General features: G+C 53.0%; 1 protein-coding gene across 1 annotated transcript in view; it reads left to right on the top strand.

The window, feature by feature from the left end:
• Positions 1-8722, top strand: part of LOC139229862 (class I histocompatibility antigen, F10 alpha chain-like) — an 18282-nt gene extending 9560 nt beyond the window's left edge. The window contains exons 4-8 of the mRNA XM_070861493.1: positions 1345-1620; positions 4988-5113; positions 6768-6803; positions 6952-6999; positions 8040-8722. Coding sequence (XP_070717594.1) covers positions 1345-1620; positions 4988-5113; positions 6768-6803; positions 6952-6998 — 485 coding nt within the window. The 3' untranslated portion in view covers position 6999; positions 8040-8722. The remainder of the gene's footprint in view (positions 1-1344; positions 1621-4987; positions 5114-6767; positions 6804-6951; positions 7000-8039) is intronic.
• The last annotated feature ends 6855 nt before the right edge of the window (positions 8723-15577 follow it).

Raw genomic sequence — 15577 nt, 5'->3', positions numbered from 1 at the left:
GTGTGTGTGGGGGGGGGTTGTGTGTGTGTGTGGGGGGGGAGTGTGTGTGTGTGTTTGTGGGGGGGGGGGTGTGTGTGTGTGGGGGGGTGTGCGTGTGTGTGGGGGGGGGTGTGTTTGGGGGGGGTTGGGGGGTGGTGTGTGTGTGGGGGGGGGTGTGGGTGGGGGGTGTGTGTGTGTGTGTGGGGGGGGGTGTGGGGGGAGGAGAGCGGAGAGCGTGTGTGGGAGGAGGAGAGCGTGTGTGTGTCGGGGGGGGGGGGGAGTGTGTGGTGGGGGAGGGGGAGTGTGTTCGTGTGTGTGTGTGTGTGGGGGGGGTGTGGGTGTGTGTGTGTGTCGGGGGGGGAGGAGTGTGTGTCGGGGGGGGAGAAAGTGTGTGGGGGGGGGAGTGCGTGTGTGGGGGGGTAGGGTTGAGGGGGGGAGTGTGTGTGTGTGGGGGGGGGTAGGGTTGGGGGGGGATTGCGTGTATGGGGGGGGTACGGTTGGGGGGAGTGTGTGTGGGGGGGGGGGGGAGTGTGTGTGTGCGTGTGGGGGCGGGGGGAGAGTGTGTGTGTGTGTGGGGGGGGGGGTGTGTGGGGGGGGGGTGTGTGGGGGGGGGTGTGTGGGGGGGGGGAGTGTGTGTGTGTGGGGGGGGAGTGTGTGTGTGGGGGGGGGGAGTGTGTGTGGGGGGGGGGTGTGTGTGGGGGGGGGGAGTGTGTGTGTGTGGGGGGGGGGGGGTGTGTGGGTGGGGGGGGGGAGTGGGGGTGTGTGTGGGGGGGGTGTGTGTGTGGGGGTTGGTGGGGGAGTGTGTGTGTGGGGGGCAGGGGGAGTGTGTGGCGGCGGGGGGGGGAGTGTGTGTGTGTGGGGGGGTGTGTGTGGGGGGGGGGGTGGGGGAGGGTGTGTGTGTGTGGGGCAGGGGGAGTGTGGAGGGGGGGGGGAAGTGTGTGTGTGTGTGGGGTGGGGGGGGGTGAGAGCGGTATGGGGTGGGGGATATGGGGAGATTGACGGTGGGGCGGGGGAGGAGTGAGTGCGGTGGTACGAGCACCAGCAGGAGGGTTTTGAGGGCGGGGGGTACAAAGTGATGGGGGTACTGGAGGGGGAGGCAGGGTCCAATCCCCAGTTTAAAGGGGTATGTACCGTTCCCTGGGATCGGGGTCCTAGCCCCAGTTTAAAGGGGTATGTACCGTTCCCTGGGATCGGGGTCCTAGCCCCAGTTTAAAGGGGTATGTACCGTTCCCTGGGATCAGGGTCCTAGCCCCAGTTTAAAGAGATATGTACCGTTCCCTGGGATCAGGGTCCTAGCCCCAGTTTAAAGGGGTACCGTTCCCTGTCTCGCACTGACTTGGCTCTGATCTGTTTATTCTCTCTCAGTTGCTCCTCAAGTGTTTCCTTCTGTGAACAAGGCGTCAAATATTAAACCGACCCAACTGTCCTGCCTCGTCACGGGCTTTTACCCTCGCGATATCGAAGTCACCCTCCTGAGAAATGGCAAGCGGATCACGGACACGGAATCCACTGGTATTCTGCCCAACCACGAGGGAACCTACCAGCTGACGAGATGGGCCGAGATCGAGTCCGAGGATGGAGCGACCTATTCCTGTCAGTATGAGCAGAGCGGCCAAGCAGGAGTGAAGACCCGAGACTGGGGTAAGGGGAACACCGACTGTCGGGACAGTGTGTGTCAGTGAGGGTAATCACTGAGACTGGGGTAAGGGGTAGTGTGTGTCAGTGGGTAATCACTGAGACTGGGGTAAGGGGTAGTGTGTGTCAGTGAGTAATCACTGAGACTGGGGTAAGGGACAGTGTGTGTCAGTGGGTAATCACTGAGACTGGGGTAAGGGACAGTGTGTGTCAGTGGGTAATCACTGAGACTGGGGTAAGGGGTAGTGTGTGTCAGTGGGTAATCACTGAGACTGGGGTAAGGGGTAGTGTGTGTCAGTGGGTAATCACTGAGACTGGGGTAAGGGGGACAGTGTGTGTCAGTGGGTAATCACTGAGACTGGGGTAAGGGTTAGTGTATGTCAGTGAGGGTAATCACCTGAATTCATTATGCCTTCCAAACTCAGTCACATCACACTTCTCTACATTAAACTGCATGTGCCATGTGTCTGCCCATTTCTCTAGTCTGTGTTCTCCTGAAGTCTGTTACCATCCTCCTCATTGTTTACTGCATGTCTGAGTTCCGTGTCATCTGCAAACTTTGACTTTAAACCCTGTATTCCCAAATCCAGTTCATTAATATATATCAAAAAGCAGTGGTCCTAATATGGACCCCTGTGGGACCCCACTCTATATTTCTCCCAGTCTGATGAACAACTGTTCGCCACTGCTCTGCTTTCTGTCTCTTCGACAATATCCTATCCACACTGCCACTGCCTCTTTAATCCCACGGGCTTTAAATTTACTTGCGAGTGTATTATGTGGCACTTTATCAAACACCTTTTTGAAAGGCCACATGTACAACATTAAGCGCATTGCCATAAACATTCCTTTACTGTTCGATTATCTACACCTGGCTCATTACTAAATCAAGGATGGCCTGGCCTGTCCTCTTACTGGTCCGATAACATATTGCTCCAGAAATCTCTCGAATGCACTTGCGAAGTTCACGATCTTTCTGCTCGTGCTCTTCCCAATCTATGGAATTAAAGTGAGCCCCAGGTGGGCAGAGGAAACGTTTCAAGGACACCCTCAAAGCCGCCTTGATAAAGTGCAACATCCCCATTTACACCTGGGAGTCCCTGGCCAAAGATCGCCCTAAATGGAGGAAGTGCATCCGGGTGGGCGCTGAGCACCTCGAATCTCATCGGCGAGAGCATGCAGAAATCAAATGCAGACAGCAGAAGAAACGTGTGGCAAACCAGTCCCACCCACCCTTTCCTTCAACCACTGTCTGTCCCACCCACCCTTTCCTTCAACCACTGTCTGTCCCACCCACCCTTTCCTTCAACCACTGTCTGTCCCACCCACCCTTTCCTTCAACCACTGTCTGTCCCACCCACCCTTTCCTTCAACCACTGTCTGTCCCACCCACCCTTTCCTTCAACCACTGTCTGTCCCACCCACCCTTTCCTTCAACCACTGTCTGTCCCACCTGTGACTGAGACTGTAATTCCCGTATTGGACTGTACAGTCACCTGAGAACTCACTTTTAGAGTGGAAGCAAATCTTTCAAAGGACTGCCTATGATGATGATGATGATGATGGTCAAACTGTTATTGGATAAAACTGCCGATGAACAGTAGGAGGTGTTCAAGGAAGAATTGAGCTTGATACAGGACCAGTATATACCCCTAATGGACAAGAGTTCTACATATTGTAGATGGTTGATGGGTGTTTTTGCAGTGTTTCCAGTGGGGTTCTGCAGGGCTCAGTACAAGGTCCCTTGCATTTTGTGACATACATCAATGATCTAGACTTGAATATAGGGGGTATGATTAAGAAGTTTGTAGATGATACTAAAATCAGCTGTGTGATAATGAAGAAGAAAGCTGCGGACTGCAGGAAGATATCATTTAACTGGTCAGGTGGGCAGAATAGTGGCAAATGGAATTTAATCCAGAGAAGTGTGAGGTAATGCATTTGGGGAGGGCTAACAAGGAAAGGGAATACACATTAAATGGTAGGACACTTGAGAAGTGTAGAGGAACAAAGGGACTTTGGAGTGCATGTCCACAGATTCCTGAAAATTGCAGGCCAGGTAGATAAGGTGGTTAAGAAGGCATACGGAATATTTGCCTTTATTAGCTGGGACATAGAATACAAGAGCAGGGAGGTTATGCTTGAACTGTATAAAACACTGGTTAGGCCACCGCTGGAGTACTGTGTGCAGTTCTGGTCACCGCATTACAGGAAGGACGTGAGTGCACTGGAGAGGGTACAGAGGAGATTTACGAGGATGTTGCCAGGAGTGGAGAACCTAAGCTATGAGGACAGATTGGATAGGCTGGGTTTGTTTTCCTTGGAACAGAGGAGGCCGAGGGGAGACCTCATTGAGGGGCCTAGATATAGTGGATAGAAAAGGGCTATTTCCCTTAGCAGAGGGGTCAACAACCAGGGGGCATACATTGAAAGTAATCGGTAGAAGGTTTAGAAGGGATTTGAGAGAAAATGTCTTCACGCAGAGGGTTGTGGAAGTCTGGAACTCACTGCCTGAAAGTGTGGTAGAGGCAGAAACCCTCAGCACATTTAAAAAGTACTTGGATGTGCCATAACCTGCAGGGTTACAGACCGAGAGCTGGAAAGTGGGATTAGGCTGGATAGCCTCTTGTTGGCCGAAATGGCCTCCTTCTGTGCTGTAAATTTCTGTGATTCTATGATAACAAATAAAACTTCCCTGGTAGACAAAAGGGGCGAGGGAACAAAACTCAAGCAAAGATCAGACACAAGTTCAGGAATTGTGAGATTCAGGAGGCTGAGAGATAAAGATCTGCAAAGGGAGACAGAAGATAGAGCTGCCAACAGGAATATATTGGGGTACGGTACACAGTGGTTATGTTAATGGACCAGTAATGTAGAGGCCTGGGCTAATGATCCAGAGATGTAAGTTCAAATCCCATCATGGCAGCTGGGGAATTTAACCAGTTAATTAAATAAATCTGGAAGGCCCTGTTGCAGTAATGGTGACCATAAAACTACCGGATTGTCTTAAAAACCCATCTGGTTCATCAATGTCCTTTTTAGGGAAGGAAATCTGCTGCCCTTACCCAGTCTGGCCTATATGTGACTCCAGACCCATAGCAATGTGGTTGACTCTTAACTGCCCTCTGCGTTCAAGAAGGCGGTTCACCACCACCTTCTCGGGGGGAATTAGGGATGGGCAATAAATGTCGGCCCAGCCAGCGATGCCCACGTCCCATGAATGATTAAAAACCCTCCAACATGCTGTGGTCAGACGGCCCCTCCCCCTGGTGTCGCGTGCCCCTGATCTAATTCAGTGTTGGGCCCGGCTTTGATAGAATTGCTCCCTAATCAGCGACTGTGTTATTGATTGATCTGCTCATCCCACCCACAGATGGGACGTACCGACTGACTCCAGGATCTCCAAAGGAACCAAATCTCGGTTTGATTGTTGGAATTGTGATTGGTGTCGTCGCCCTGATTGCTGCGGTCATCGGTGTTGTTGTGTGGAAGAAGAGAGGTAGGAAATGAGGCCCAGGGTCTGTGGCTCTCGGGTATGAGCAGCTTCAAATGTTACAGCAAAGACGTCAGAACATTAGAGACTTCCCCATCACATGTGGGAAACCCACACATAGTCCAGTGATGTACAGGGGACAGGGGAGTGGGGGGGGACTGAATGGGGAGCAGTGGGGGGGACGACTGAATGGTGAGCATTGGGGGGGGGGGGACTGAATGGTGAGCAGTGGGGGGGGACTGAATGGGGAGCAGTGGGGAGGGGGGGGTGGGTAAATGGGAAGCAGTTGGGGGGGGGGACTGAATGGGGAGGGGGGGTGGGTAAATGGGAAGCAGTTGGGGGGGGGGACTGAATGGGGAGCAGTGGGGGGGACGACTGAATGGTGAGCAGTGGGGGGGGGGGGGGGGGGGGACTGAATGGGGGGGGGGACTGAATGGGGAGCAGTGGCGGGGGGACTGAATGGGGAGCAGTGGCGGGGGGACTGAATGGGGAGCAGTGGGGGGGGACTGAATGGGGAGCAGTGGGGGGGGGAACTGAATGGGGAGCAGTGGGGGGGGACTGAATGGGGAGCAGTGGGGGGTGGACTGAATGGGGAGCAGTGGGGGGGGGACTGAATGGGGAGCAGTGGGGGGGGGGGGAAGAGACTGAATGAGGAGCAGTGGGGGGGGGGAAGAGACTGAATGAGGAGCAGTGGGGGGGGGGAAGAGACTGAATGAGGAGCAGTGGGGGGGGGAAGAGACTGAATGGGGAGCAGTGGGGGGGGGAAGAGACTGAATGAGGAGCAGTGGGGGGGGGAAGAGACTGAATGAGGAGCAGTGGGGGGGGGAAGAGACTGAATGAGGAGCAGTGGGGGGGGGGAAGAGACTGAATGAGGAGCAGTGGGGGGGGGGACTGAATGGGGAGCAGTGGGGGGGGGGAAGAGACTGAATGAGGAGCAGTGGGGGGAAGAGACTGAATGGGGAGCAGTGGGGGGGGGAAGAGACTGAATGAGGAGCAGTGGGGGGGGGAAGAGACTGAATGAGGAGCAGTGGGGGGGGGGACTGAATGGGGAGCAGTGGGGGGGGGAAGAGACTGAATGGGGAGCAGTGGGGGGGGAACTGAATGGGGAGCAGTGGCGGGGGGACTGAATGGGGAGCAGTGGGGGGGGGGACTGAATGGGGAGCAGTGGGGGGGAGACTGAATGGGGAGCAGTGGGGGGGGGAACTGAATGGGGAGCAGTGGCGGGGGGACTGAATGGGGAGCAGTGGGGGGGGGGTGAATGGGGAGCAGTGGGGGGGGGTGGGTGAATGGGGAGCAGTGGGGGAGGGGTGGGTGAATGGGGAGTGAGGGGGGAATGGGGAGCAATAGGCTGCAGTAAAGGGAGGATATTGTCTGATGCCTTTTTCTTGGTGAGGAGTGCTGCCTCCTGTGAGTGAGCTCAGGTAATCGGGTCATTCCCTGTGTGTGGTGGTTGGGAAGGGCTGTATAACTGAACCTCCCCCGCGAGTGTGTGTGTGTCGGGGGGGGGGGTCTATAACTGAAATTCCCCGTGTGGGTGGGGTGTTTGTGGGCGAAGTGGGGGGTCTAGGTGGGGCGGTGGGGGGGCTGTAGGTGGGGGGTGGGGGCGGGGTAGGTGGGGGAGGTGTCTATAACTGAAGTTCTGTCTGTTTGTCTATTGCAGGAGGAGAGAAGAAATCTGGTTACAGCAAAGCAAACCGTAAGTATGAATAGTACAAGGATGTGTCGCTCTGTCTCGCTCGCTCTCGCTCTCGCTCTCTCTCTCTCTGCATGTCTGTCCCTCTGTCTCTGTCAGGACATTCACCATGTTATAAAATGGCTGTTACAGAAATTTCTTCTTTTCACAGCTGCTGAAAAAGGCGAATCGTCCTCGAACTCATCAGCCCAGGCCTGAGGTATGAAGTGAATCACCGGAGTTTAACATCAATAAACTCTCCGAGTCCTGTCGCCCCGTGCTCACCGACCCTCACTGGCTCCCGGTCCAATAGCGTCTCTATTTTAAAATCTTCATCCTTGTTTTCAAATCTCTCCCTGGCCTTGCCCCTCCCTGTCTCTGTGACCTCCTCCAACCCTTTAACCTTCCGAGCCCTTTGTGCTCCTCCAATTCTGACCTCCGATTTGAATCGCTCCACCATTGCTGGCCGTACTTTCAGCTGTCTTGGTCCTAAATTCTGGAATTCATTCCCTAAACCTCCCTCTCTCTATCTCTCTCCCTTTTAATACGCTCCTTACAACTGTTGCTTGGTGTTTTTATTGATATTGCTCTTGTTAAGTGCCTTGGGACGGTCTGCTACGTTAAAGGTGCTATATAAATGCGAGCTGTTTATTTCTAGAGGGATAGAATTGAAAAAAGAGAAGTTATTCTAAACTTGTATTGAACATTACTGAGACCACATGGAGATTCAACAACAACAACTTGTATTTATGTAGCACCTGTAACGTAGTGAAACGTCTCGAGGTGCTTCACAGGAGTATTTGAGATAAAAAAAATTGACACCAAGCCACATAAATAGAAATTAGTGCAGGTGACCAAAGGCTTGGTCAAAGAGGTAGGGTTTAAGGAGCGTCTTGAAGGAGGAAAGAGAGGCGGAGAGGTTTAGGCCGGGAGTTCCAGAACTTGGGGCCCAGGCAACAGAAGGTACGGCCACCGATGGGTGAGCATTTATAACTAGGGATGCTCGAGGGCAGAGTTCTCTGTCCTGACCGGCCCGGTTGGGTCTCGGGGGCAGTGAGCGGCCCGGTTGGGTCTCGGGGGCAGTGAGCGGCCCGGTTGGGTCTCGGGGGCAGTGAGCGGCCCGGTTGGGTCTCTCGGGGGCAGTGACCTGGGAGAGGGATGAAGTTGGGGATTGGAGTTTCCATGTCGATCTGTCTCGGTTCCACCTCCTGTACTGGGTGTGAGCCCACTGTCTGACTCGGTTTCTCATCCATTTTCCAGGCTGATCCCGGTGAAGATCCCTGGGACTGGAATCAGGACTTCCTGTATCGTTGGGAGGATTCACTCAGAAGCAATCCCCATTCTGGATCTTCATTTGGTTTAATTGATTGTCACTGGCTGCTGTCAGTGTTTATAGTAATCTGTAATGTTTCTATCATCGAGTTAATTTGGGGGCTTATTTTCTTTCTGGTTAATGGGTAGATATCCTCAATTGTTTTTTTTTGTGTTTAATGTAAATGAGATGTTTCTAATTGGGCACGGGCTCGATGGGCCGAATGGCCTTCCGTGCGGTTACCATTCTATGATTCTAATTGCAGTCGTTGCTTGGGTTCTTGTAGCTGGGAAACGTTAATTAAACTACTTGCAGGGAGGGTTCAGCAGGCCGGTGACTAGTCACAGATCACTGACTACGTCTCCAACCTCTTCCCTCGGCAAGCTTCAATGTTTGGATTCTCTGATCAGTTTAAGTTTGTATTTTTAGCGCCTGTCTCCATTGGTGCCTGAGGTGGGCCCTGTGTTCCCCAGGACTGTGATTTATTCAATGGAATAGCTTCATTTCCCTGAACCCAGCCAGGCTGTCACTGGGCTGCTGTGTGAGACCAGGGTGGGGGATGTAAAATGCTTGGGATACACTCTGTACCACTGCACTTACCGGATTAAAGTTTCAATTTGTACCGGTGAAATAGTGATTATTTGCACTAGTTTTTTGTGTATCCTTCTGCAAATGCCAGCATTGGACTCATTCCTGTGTTTGCACATCAGCTCTCGATCCAGTCGCACATTCACAATGCAACATGCGAGGAAGCCGGAGGTGGGGCCGTACCACGTGGAGCTACCTCTGGATTTTGGATTATCTTCAGGACATTTGCCGAGAATATCGCTGTGATTATCTACATGAACATTTTCATGGCCTTCTGTGGGAGAGAAAAGATCGGAGATAGACTAGGTGGGGGATAGAGAGAGAAACTGGTGGGGAGAGCAAGAGGGGGGGTGTGGGGAAGAGAAACTGGGGGCAAGGAGATAATGGTGGAGACAATGGTGGAGAGAAGTTGGGCAGAGCGTGAAGGGGGGGGAAGAGAGACGGGGGTGGGGGAGGGAGAAGAGGGCGAGAGAAGAACTGGGAGAGGGAAGTTAGAGAGACTGGAGGGAAAAAAAGATTGCGGAAGGGAGGGAGAGATAGATTTGGGGGGGGGAGGGACAGAGAGACTGGAAGTGGAGGGAGTGTGAGTGGGGAGGGAGGGCGAGATTGGGGGGTGGGAGCGAGAGATGGGCGGCGGGGGGAGGAAGAGAGCGAGAGACACGCGGGGGGGGGAGAAGAGAGAGAGACTGGGGGGACGGAGGGAGAGAGAGGGACTGGGGTGAAGAGGGGAAGAAAGACGGGGGGAGGGAGAGATGGGGGAGAGGGACTGGGGGAAGGGGGGGATGGAGAGAGACTGGGGGAGGGGGAGATAGAGGGACGGTGGGAGGGAGAGACTGGCGGGGAGGAAGAGAGATTGGGGGGAGGGAGGGAGGAAGAGAGACTGGGGAGAGAGAGAGAGACTGGGGGGAGGAGAAGAGAGAGACTGGGGTGAGGGAGGGAGAGAGATTGGGGGGTGAGAGAGAGAGAGAGATATTGGGGGGTGAGGGAGGGAGAGATTGGGGGTGAGGGAGAGAGATTGGGGGTGAGGGAGGGAGAGAGAGATTGGGGGTGAGGGAGAATGAAGGACTGGGGGGAGAAGAGAGAGAGACGGGGCAAAGAGAAACGGGGGGCAGAGCAAAAGATGGTGGGGGGCAGAGTGAGAGACTGGGCAGGGGGAGAGAGAGATTGGGGGTAAAGGTAAGAGATTGGAGGGTGTGGGAGAGGGGGTGAGAGAGAGACTGAGGAAGGAGAGCAAGTGAGACTGGGGGGGAGAGAGAATGAGAAACTGGTGGAGAGAGAGACTGGGGAGGGGGAGAGTGAGAGAGAGACGGGTGGGGATGGGAAAGAGCGAGAGACTGGGGAGGGAGAGAGACGGGACGGGGGGAGAGAGAATGGGAAATTGGTGGGGGGAGAGAGAGACTGGGGTGGGGGAGAGGAAGAGAGTGAGGGACTGGGGGCAGGGAGTGAGAGATTGGGGGCAGAGAGAATGGGGGGAGCGAGAACGAGAAACTGGTGGGAGAGCGAGAAGTGGGGCGTGGAGAGAGAGACTGGGGAAGGGGAGAATGATAAGAGAGATTGGGGGGAGAGAGGGAGACTGGGGGGAGAGTGTGAGAGAGAACGAGAGACTGGTGAGAGGGAGAGAGAGACTGGAGGGTAGAGACTGGCAGGAGGGAGAACGAGAAACTGGGGAGATAGAGACTGGGGGGGGAGGTGGAGAGAGAGAGAGCGACGGGTGGGGGGGGGAGAGAGACTGGTGGGAGCGAGAGAGAGAGAGACTGGGGTGGGGGGGAGAGACTGGGGGAGGTGGAGAGAGAGAGACTGGGGGGAGCGAGAGAGAGACGGGTGGGGGGGAGAGAGAGAGACTAGGGTGGGGGGGAGAGACTGGGGGGAGAGAGAGAGAGACTGGGGGAGGTGGAGAGAGAGAGACTGGGGGGAGGGAGAGAGAGAGAGACTGGGGGGAGGGAAAAAGAGAGAGACTGGGGTGGGGGGGAGAGAGAGAGACTGGGGGGAGCGAGAGAGAGAGAGAGAGAGACTGGGGGGAGCGAGAGAACCAGAGACTATGGGGCGAGGGAAAGAGCGAGATACTGGGGAGGGAGAAAGAGATTGGGGTGAGAGAGACTGGGGACGGAGAGAGAATGAGAAACTGGTGGGGGGTGAAGAGGGGAGAGAAAAACGGGGGTGGGGGGGGGAGAGAGAGAGACTGGGGGATGAGAGAGACTTGGGGGAGAGAGAAAGAGAACGAGAGACTGGTAAGAGGGGGGAGAAACTGGCGGGAAAGAGAACGGAAACTGGTGGGGAGAGCGAGGTCGGGAGGGAGAGCAAGAGATTGGGGGCAGGGAGAGAATGAGAGACTGGGGGAGAAGGAAAGAGAGAGAGAGACGAGGATAAGAGTGGGAGAGGGAGAGAGATTGAGGGGTGAGGGGGGAGAGAGAGAATGGCGGTGGGAAAGGGAGAGAGTGAGGGGGGGGGAGAGAAAAACGGGGGTGGGGGGGGGAGAGAGAGAGACTGGGGGATGAGAGAGACTTGGGGGAGAGAGAAAGAGAACGAGAGACTGGTAAGAGGGGGGAGAAACTGGCGGGAAAGAGAACGGAAACTGGTGGGGAGAGCGAGGTCGGGAGGGAGAGCAAGAGATTGGGGGCAGGGAGAGAATGAGAGACTGGGGGAGAAGGAAAGAGAGAGAGAGAGACGAGGATAAGAGTGGGAGAGGGAGAGAGATTGAGGGGTGAGGGGGGAGAGAGAGAATGTGGCGGTGGGAAAGGGAGAGAGTGAGGGGGGGGAGAGGGAGAAAGAGAGACTGGGGGGGAGATAGAAAGAGGGAGAGATAGAGAAACTGGTGGGGAGAGCGAGAAGGGGCAGGGGAAGAGAGACTGGACGGGTGAGAGAGAGAGATTGGGAGGATGAGGGAGAGAGAGAGATTGGGGGGATGAGGGAGAGAGAGATTGGGGGGATGAGGGAGAGAGAGAGATTGGGGGGATGAGGGAGAGAGAGAGAGATTGGGGAGATTAGGGAGAGAGAGATTGGGGAGTGAGGGAGAGGGAGAACGAGAGACTGGGGGGAGAGAGAGACTGGGGGTGGGAGTGAGAGAGGGGGGGCGGGCAGAGAGAGACTGGGGGACAGGCAGATAGGGACAGCGGAGGGAGAGATAGAGAGACTGTGGGGAGTGAGCGAGAGAGAGAACAAGAGACTGGGGACAGGGAGAGATTGGAGGGTGGGGGAGAGAGAGAGACAGTGGAGAGGGCGAGAGAGAGACGGGGGTGGGGGGCGAAGAGAGAGAGAGACCGGGGTGCAGGGGAGGGAGACAAAGAGAGAGAGATTGGGGGTGAGGGAGAGAGATTGGGGGGAGAGAGACAGAGACTGGGGGTGGGGGGAGAAAAGAGAGATGAGGGCAGGGAGAGATTGGAGGGTGGGGGGGGACAGAGAGAGGGAGAGAGAGACTGAGGGGCGGGATAGACTTGGGGGGTGTAAGAGGGTGTCTGTGTGTGTGTGTCTGGTCTCTATGAGGGGGTCAGGTTCCCTACTGACCAACTTGAGCGGTTTTGAATCGCTCCCCCTCCCTTGGGTTCTGTTCTCTGGATTTATTTGGGGGGGGGGGTGACAAAAGTGCAGAGGACACTGGTTTGATGCAAATAACTTTGTTTTTATTACAGTCAGGGTAATACAGACTTATTACTCTAGTAAGAAAATACAAGGCCAAACTTACAATCATTCTAATAAAGGACAGTACAAGGAAAGGTACAATGTCAAACTTATAATCACTCTAATAAAGTACCATACACTACACATTCAAAGGGGGTTGCAGTAAAATTATACCTCCCACCCCCCAATACCTAATTCTAGCTAGGTTAGACTCCAGGGCAGGGACTATGCTTACCGATCCTTTTGATAGTTAATGGTAGATGGTGATGTTCTTCCTTCCTTCAGGACTTCAAGACTTCGAGGCTGGAGAAGTTAGTTTACAAATGTCACATTGGTTCCTCTCCTTGATGAGGTCTTGATGAGGTAGTAGCGACCACCTCTCTCCCCTCGCTAACCTCCGTTGAAAACAGGGGCAGTTATACGATTTCAGTGTTCTAATCTTGCCACCAAATCTCTTCAAAATCCTTTGTATAATTTTGGCGGGTTTGGTTCTTCTTTGTAATATTTTGTTGGGCTTGTTAAAGTTGATATGTCTTGGGTGGGTTGATGTTCGAAAATTGTTTCCTGATGGAAATATTATTTTGGTAATTGCAATGTCCTTTTGTGCTTAGTCTTTCGCATACAGTCTGGATTGGGTCTCTTTGTGATGTATATGCTGAAATGGTTTGTCCAGACCCATGTTGATGGGGAGCTACCTCTGGGTGATTTTGTGATGGTGATGTCTCTTGTGGAGAAGGATTTTCAAATACTCATTCTTCCAGACAGGTTAACTCAGTCCTCACACCCAGACAGTGCCAATAATCAAGTGGGCTTCTTTTGTTCTCTAGGTCTGCCCACAGGCTTGAATTTGTCTTGTAAAAGTTCATAATTCTATTAAAGTTTGTAATTTCTTCCATAAGCACTTTAGAGTTCCAAACTTTTCGGTAGATAGTCCCAAATTAAATTTCCTTTCGAATGAGCCCAAACACAGGGGGGTTCTGGTGAATTTTGCTCTCTGCAGTCCCCCCTGTTGACACTCTATACTCCTTGAGTGTCAATCAAGGTAAGCAAAATTCCTGCTCCCGAGAGTCAACCTTCCCTGCATTTATACTGGCTAAACATTACCCTGCATCCCCCGTTGAAATGCAATATACAGGCGAATACGGTCATTCAAATTCGGTTATAGCATATAGGGCGTATGATGTCCCTCTATTACTCGGTTTTCACAGTAAAATGACGGTATACAGTTATACACAACTTTAAGTAAAGTAAAATAAAAACACATAGTAACACATTCTCAAATAGCATAAAGGTCCATAGTCAAACATGCTTTAAGTTCAGTAAAATAAAGGTACATAGTCAAAACATTTAAGTAACACTCTTACAACACTCGCGATGTTGCAGTTTACAGCAGGTAAAATCAAACACAAATTAAACATGGTAGTATGGTGTCACCCCTCCCTACGCGATTCCCAAGTTCGGCCAAGGAGCGTACAGCATCCTTTGGTGCCTGACCTGACGGCCTCTGTGTTTCACTCGGCAAGTGAGACACCATAAGTAAAGTATAATCGCGAGTTGACAAATAACTAAAGTGTGGGAAGCGATTCGGAGCCAGACTGGGACCTCTATAGGCGGAATGGTGATCTCAAGAATCTTTTTCCCTATCTCAATTGTTTTCTGTTCTAGAGTATAGAAGTGTATTTGTGAGATAATTACAGCTTTTAGCAGAGCGGTAAGATGTTCGGGTAGAGGGGGAATTGCATAGCCAAAATGTACAACATAATCCTGCAGGTTTGTAATGTTTTCCTTCACAGTGAGGTGGACAGTGGAGGGTTCAGGAATGGGGACAATCTGTTCCTGGGCCACTTGAACTGATGCCTCAGGTTTGAAGCAAAAACTGCTGTCACTCACCGGAACCAGAAGTGTCCACGTTGGTAGTGGGGCGCACTGGTGGTGACACAATATGTCCCACCCCTATGTATGTTACCTGTGGAGGGACATGGTCTTGTGTCATTACCTCCATGGTGCAGTTAATAGGCTGTGTGCCAACAGCTTTAAACCCACACTGTGACTTTGAATGGGCACTCAAGTACTGGGGACAAAGTATTACATGTGCACCCCGGCTCCGGCACCTGGAGAGGTCAGTACCCGTTACAGCGTGCTCCCACTTTATGACACAGGGTGGGACCACTGCGAAATGAATGTGTGCACCTCCCTGAATAACTCCAATGTTCTCCACCCAGTATACTGGTGCAGGTCGGGCTGTCCCACCCATGACCGGCATCCTTAATACTATCCCCATAATGGTGTGGTTAGATTTCCCACAGTGTACTGGGACAGGGTAGGCTTCAGAGGCTAGGCGGAGCTGGCACGGGCTCAGTGAATTGCTGTACGGGTGGAGGGCTGCGAGATGCTTGTTCCTGATCCAAGAGGGGACTACACCTTGTTTTAAATCCTCCAGGTTGTTGCGGCCCTCGCCCAACAACTATACCCCATATAATACGCAGTTCTGTGCAGCCTGGTCAGAAGCGTTTCTATCCTCCCGTATAAGTGCATTCACTGTCTGTGCATGTTTTTCCCGCTCAGCCACTATTTCTTTTAAATGGAGAGTCATAGCCTGGTCCTCGTGTAGTTCTGAACCGACTACGGAATTCTCCTGTTTCAGGATTTTTCTCAATTGGGTCTTTAAACTGTTTATCTGTGTTTGAAGCTCTATGTCATCTAGGCTATTTATCACAGAGGATGCTGTATTGTAGGTCGTGAAAACATCGTTTATGATTCCCCTTCTAGGTCTCCCTGAGCCCATGGTGTCCCTAGCGTTTAGGGTGTATAGGTCTGCTTTGTCTACATTTCCAAAGTCGAACTCATAAAATTTCTTGAACATGTTTTTAAGTAGGACCTGGTATAGCAGCTCTGTTTCCTTCGGACACCATGCAGGCAGGTGTACCTCGGTAAGGTTTAAAATTACTGAAGGTACCGCATAAGTGCTCTCCACTCTCCTGTTGGTGTAGGAGGGAGGGCTTTAGTTTCCTGAACAATTGGGACCTCTTCCGGGGAAGGTGGGACCTGTACAAGTCGGACAGGTTACACCTCAACAGAGACGGGACCAATGTTCTCGCGGGTGGTTTTGATAGTACAGTTGGGAGGGCTTTAAACTAGCTTGGCAGGCGGATGGGAACCCAGGAGAGGGCTCTGAGCTATTTAGGGTGGGTGAGAGCTCAGATGAACAGAACCCCAAGAAAGAATGCAAAAGGCAGGAGGCAATAGAGCAGAGTAGCACTGGGGTAAGTGTAAACCACAAGGT

The sequence above is a fragment of the Pristiophorus japonicus genome, chromosome 19, assembly GCF_044704955.1.
Source record: "Pristiophorus japonicus isolate sPriJap1 chromosome 19, sPriJap1.hap1, whole genome shotgun sequence".
Taxonomy (NCBI): Eukaryota; Metazoa; Chordata; class Chondrichthyes; family Pristiophoridae; genus Pristiophorus; species Pristiophorus japonicus.
Note: the sequence above shows the minus strand (reverse complement) of the source record. Positions and strands in the feature narration are given on the sequence as shown.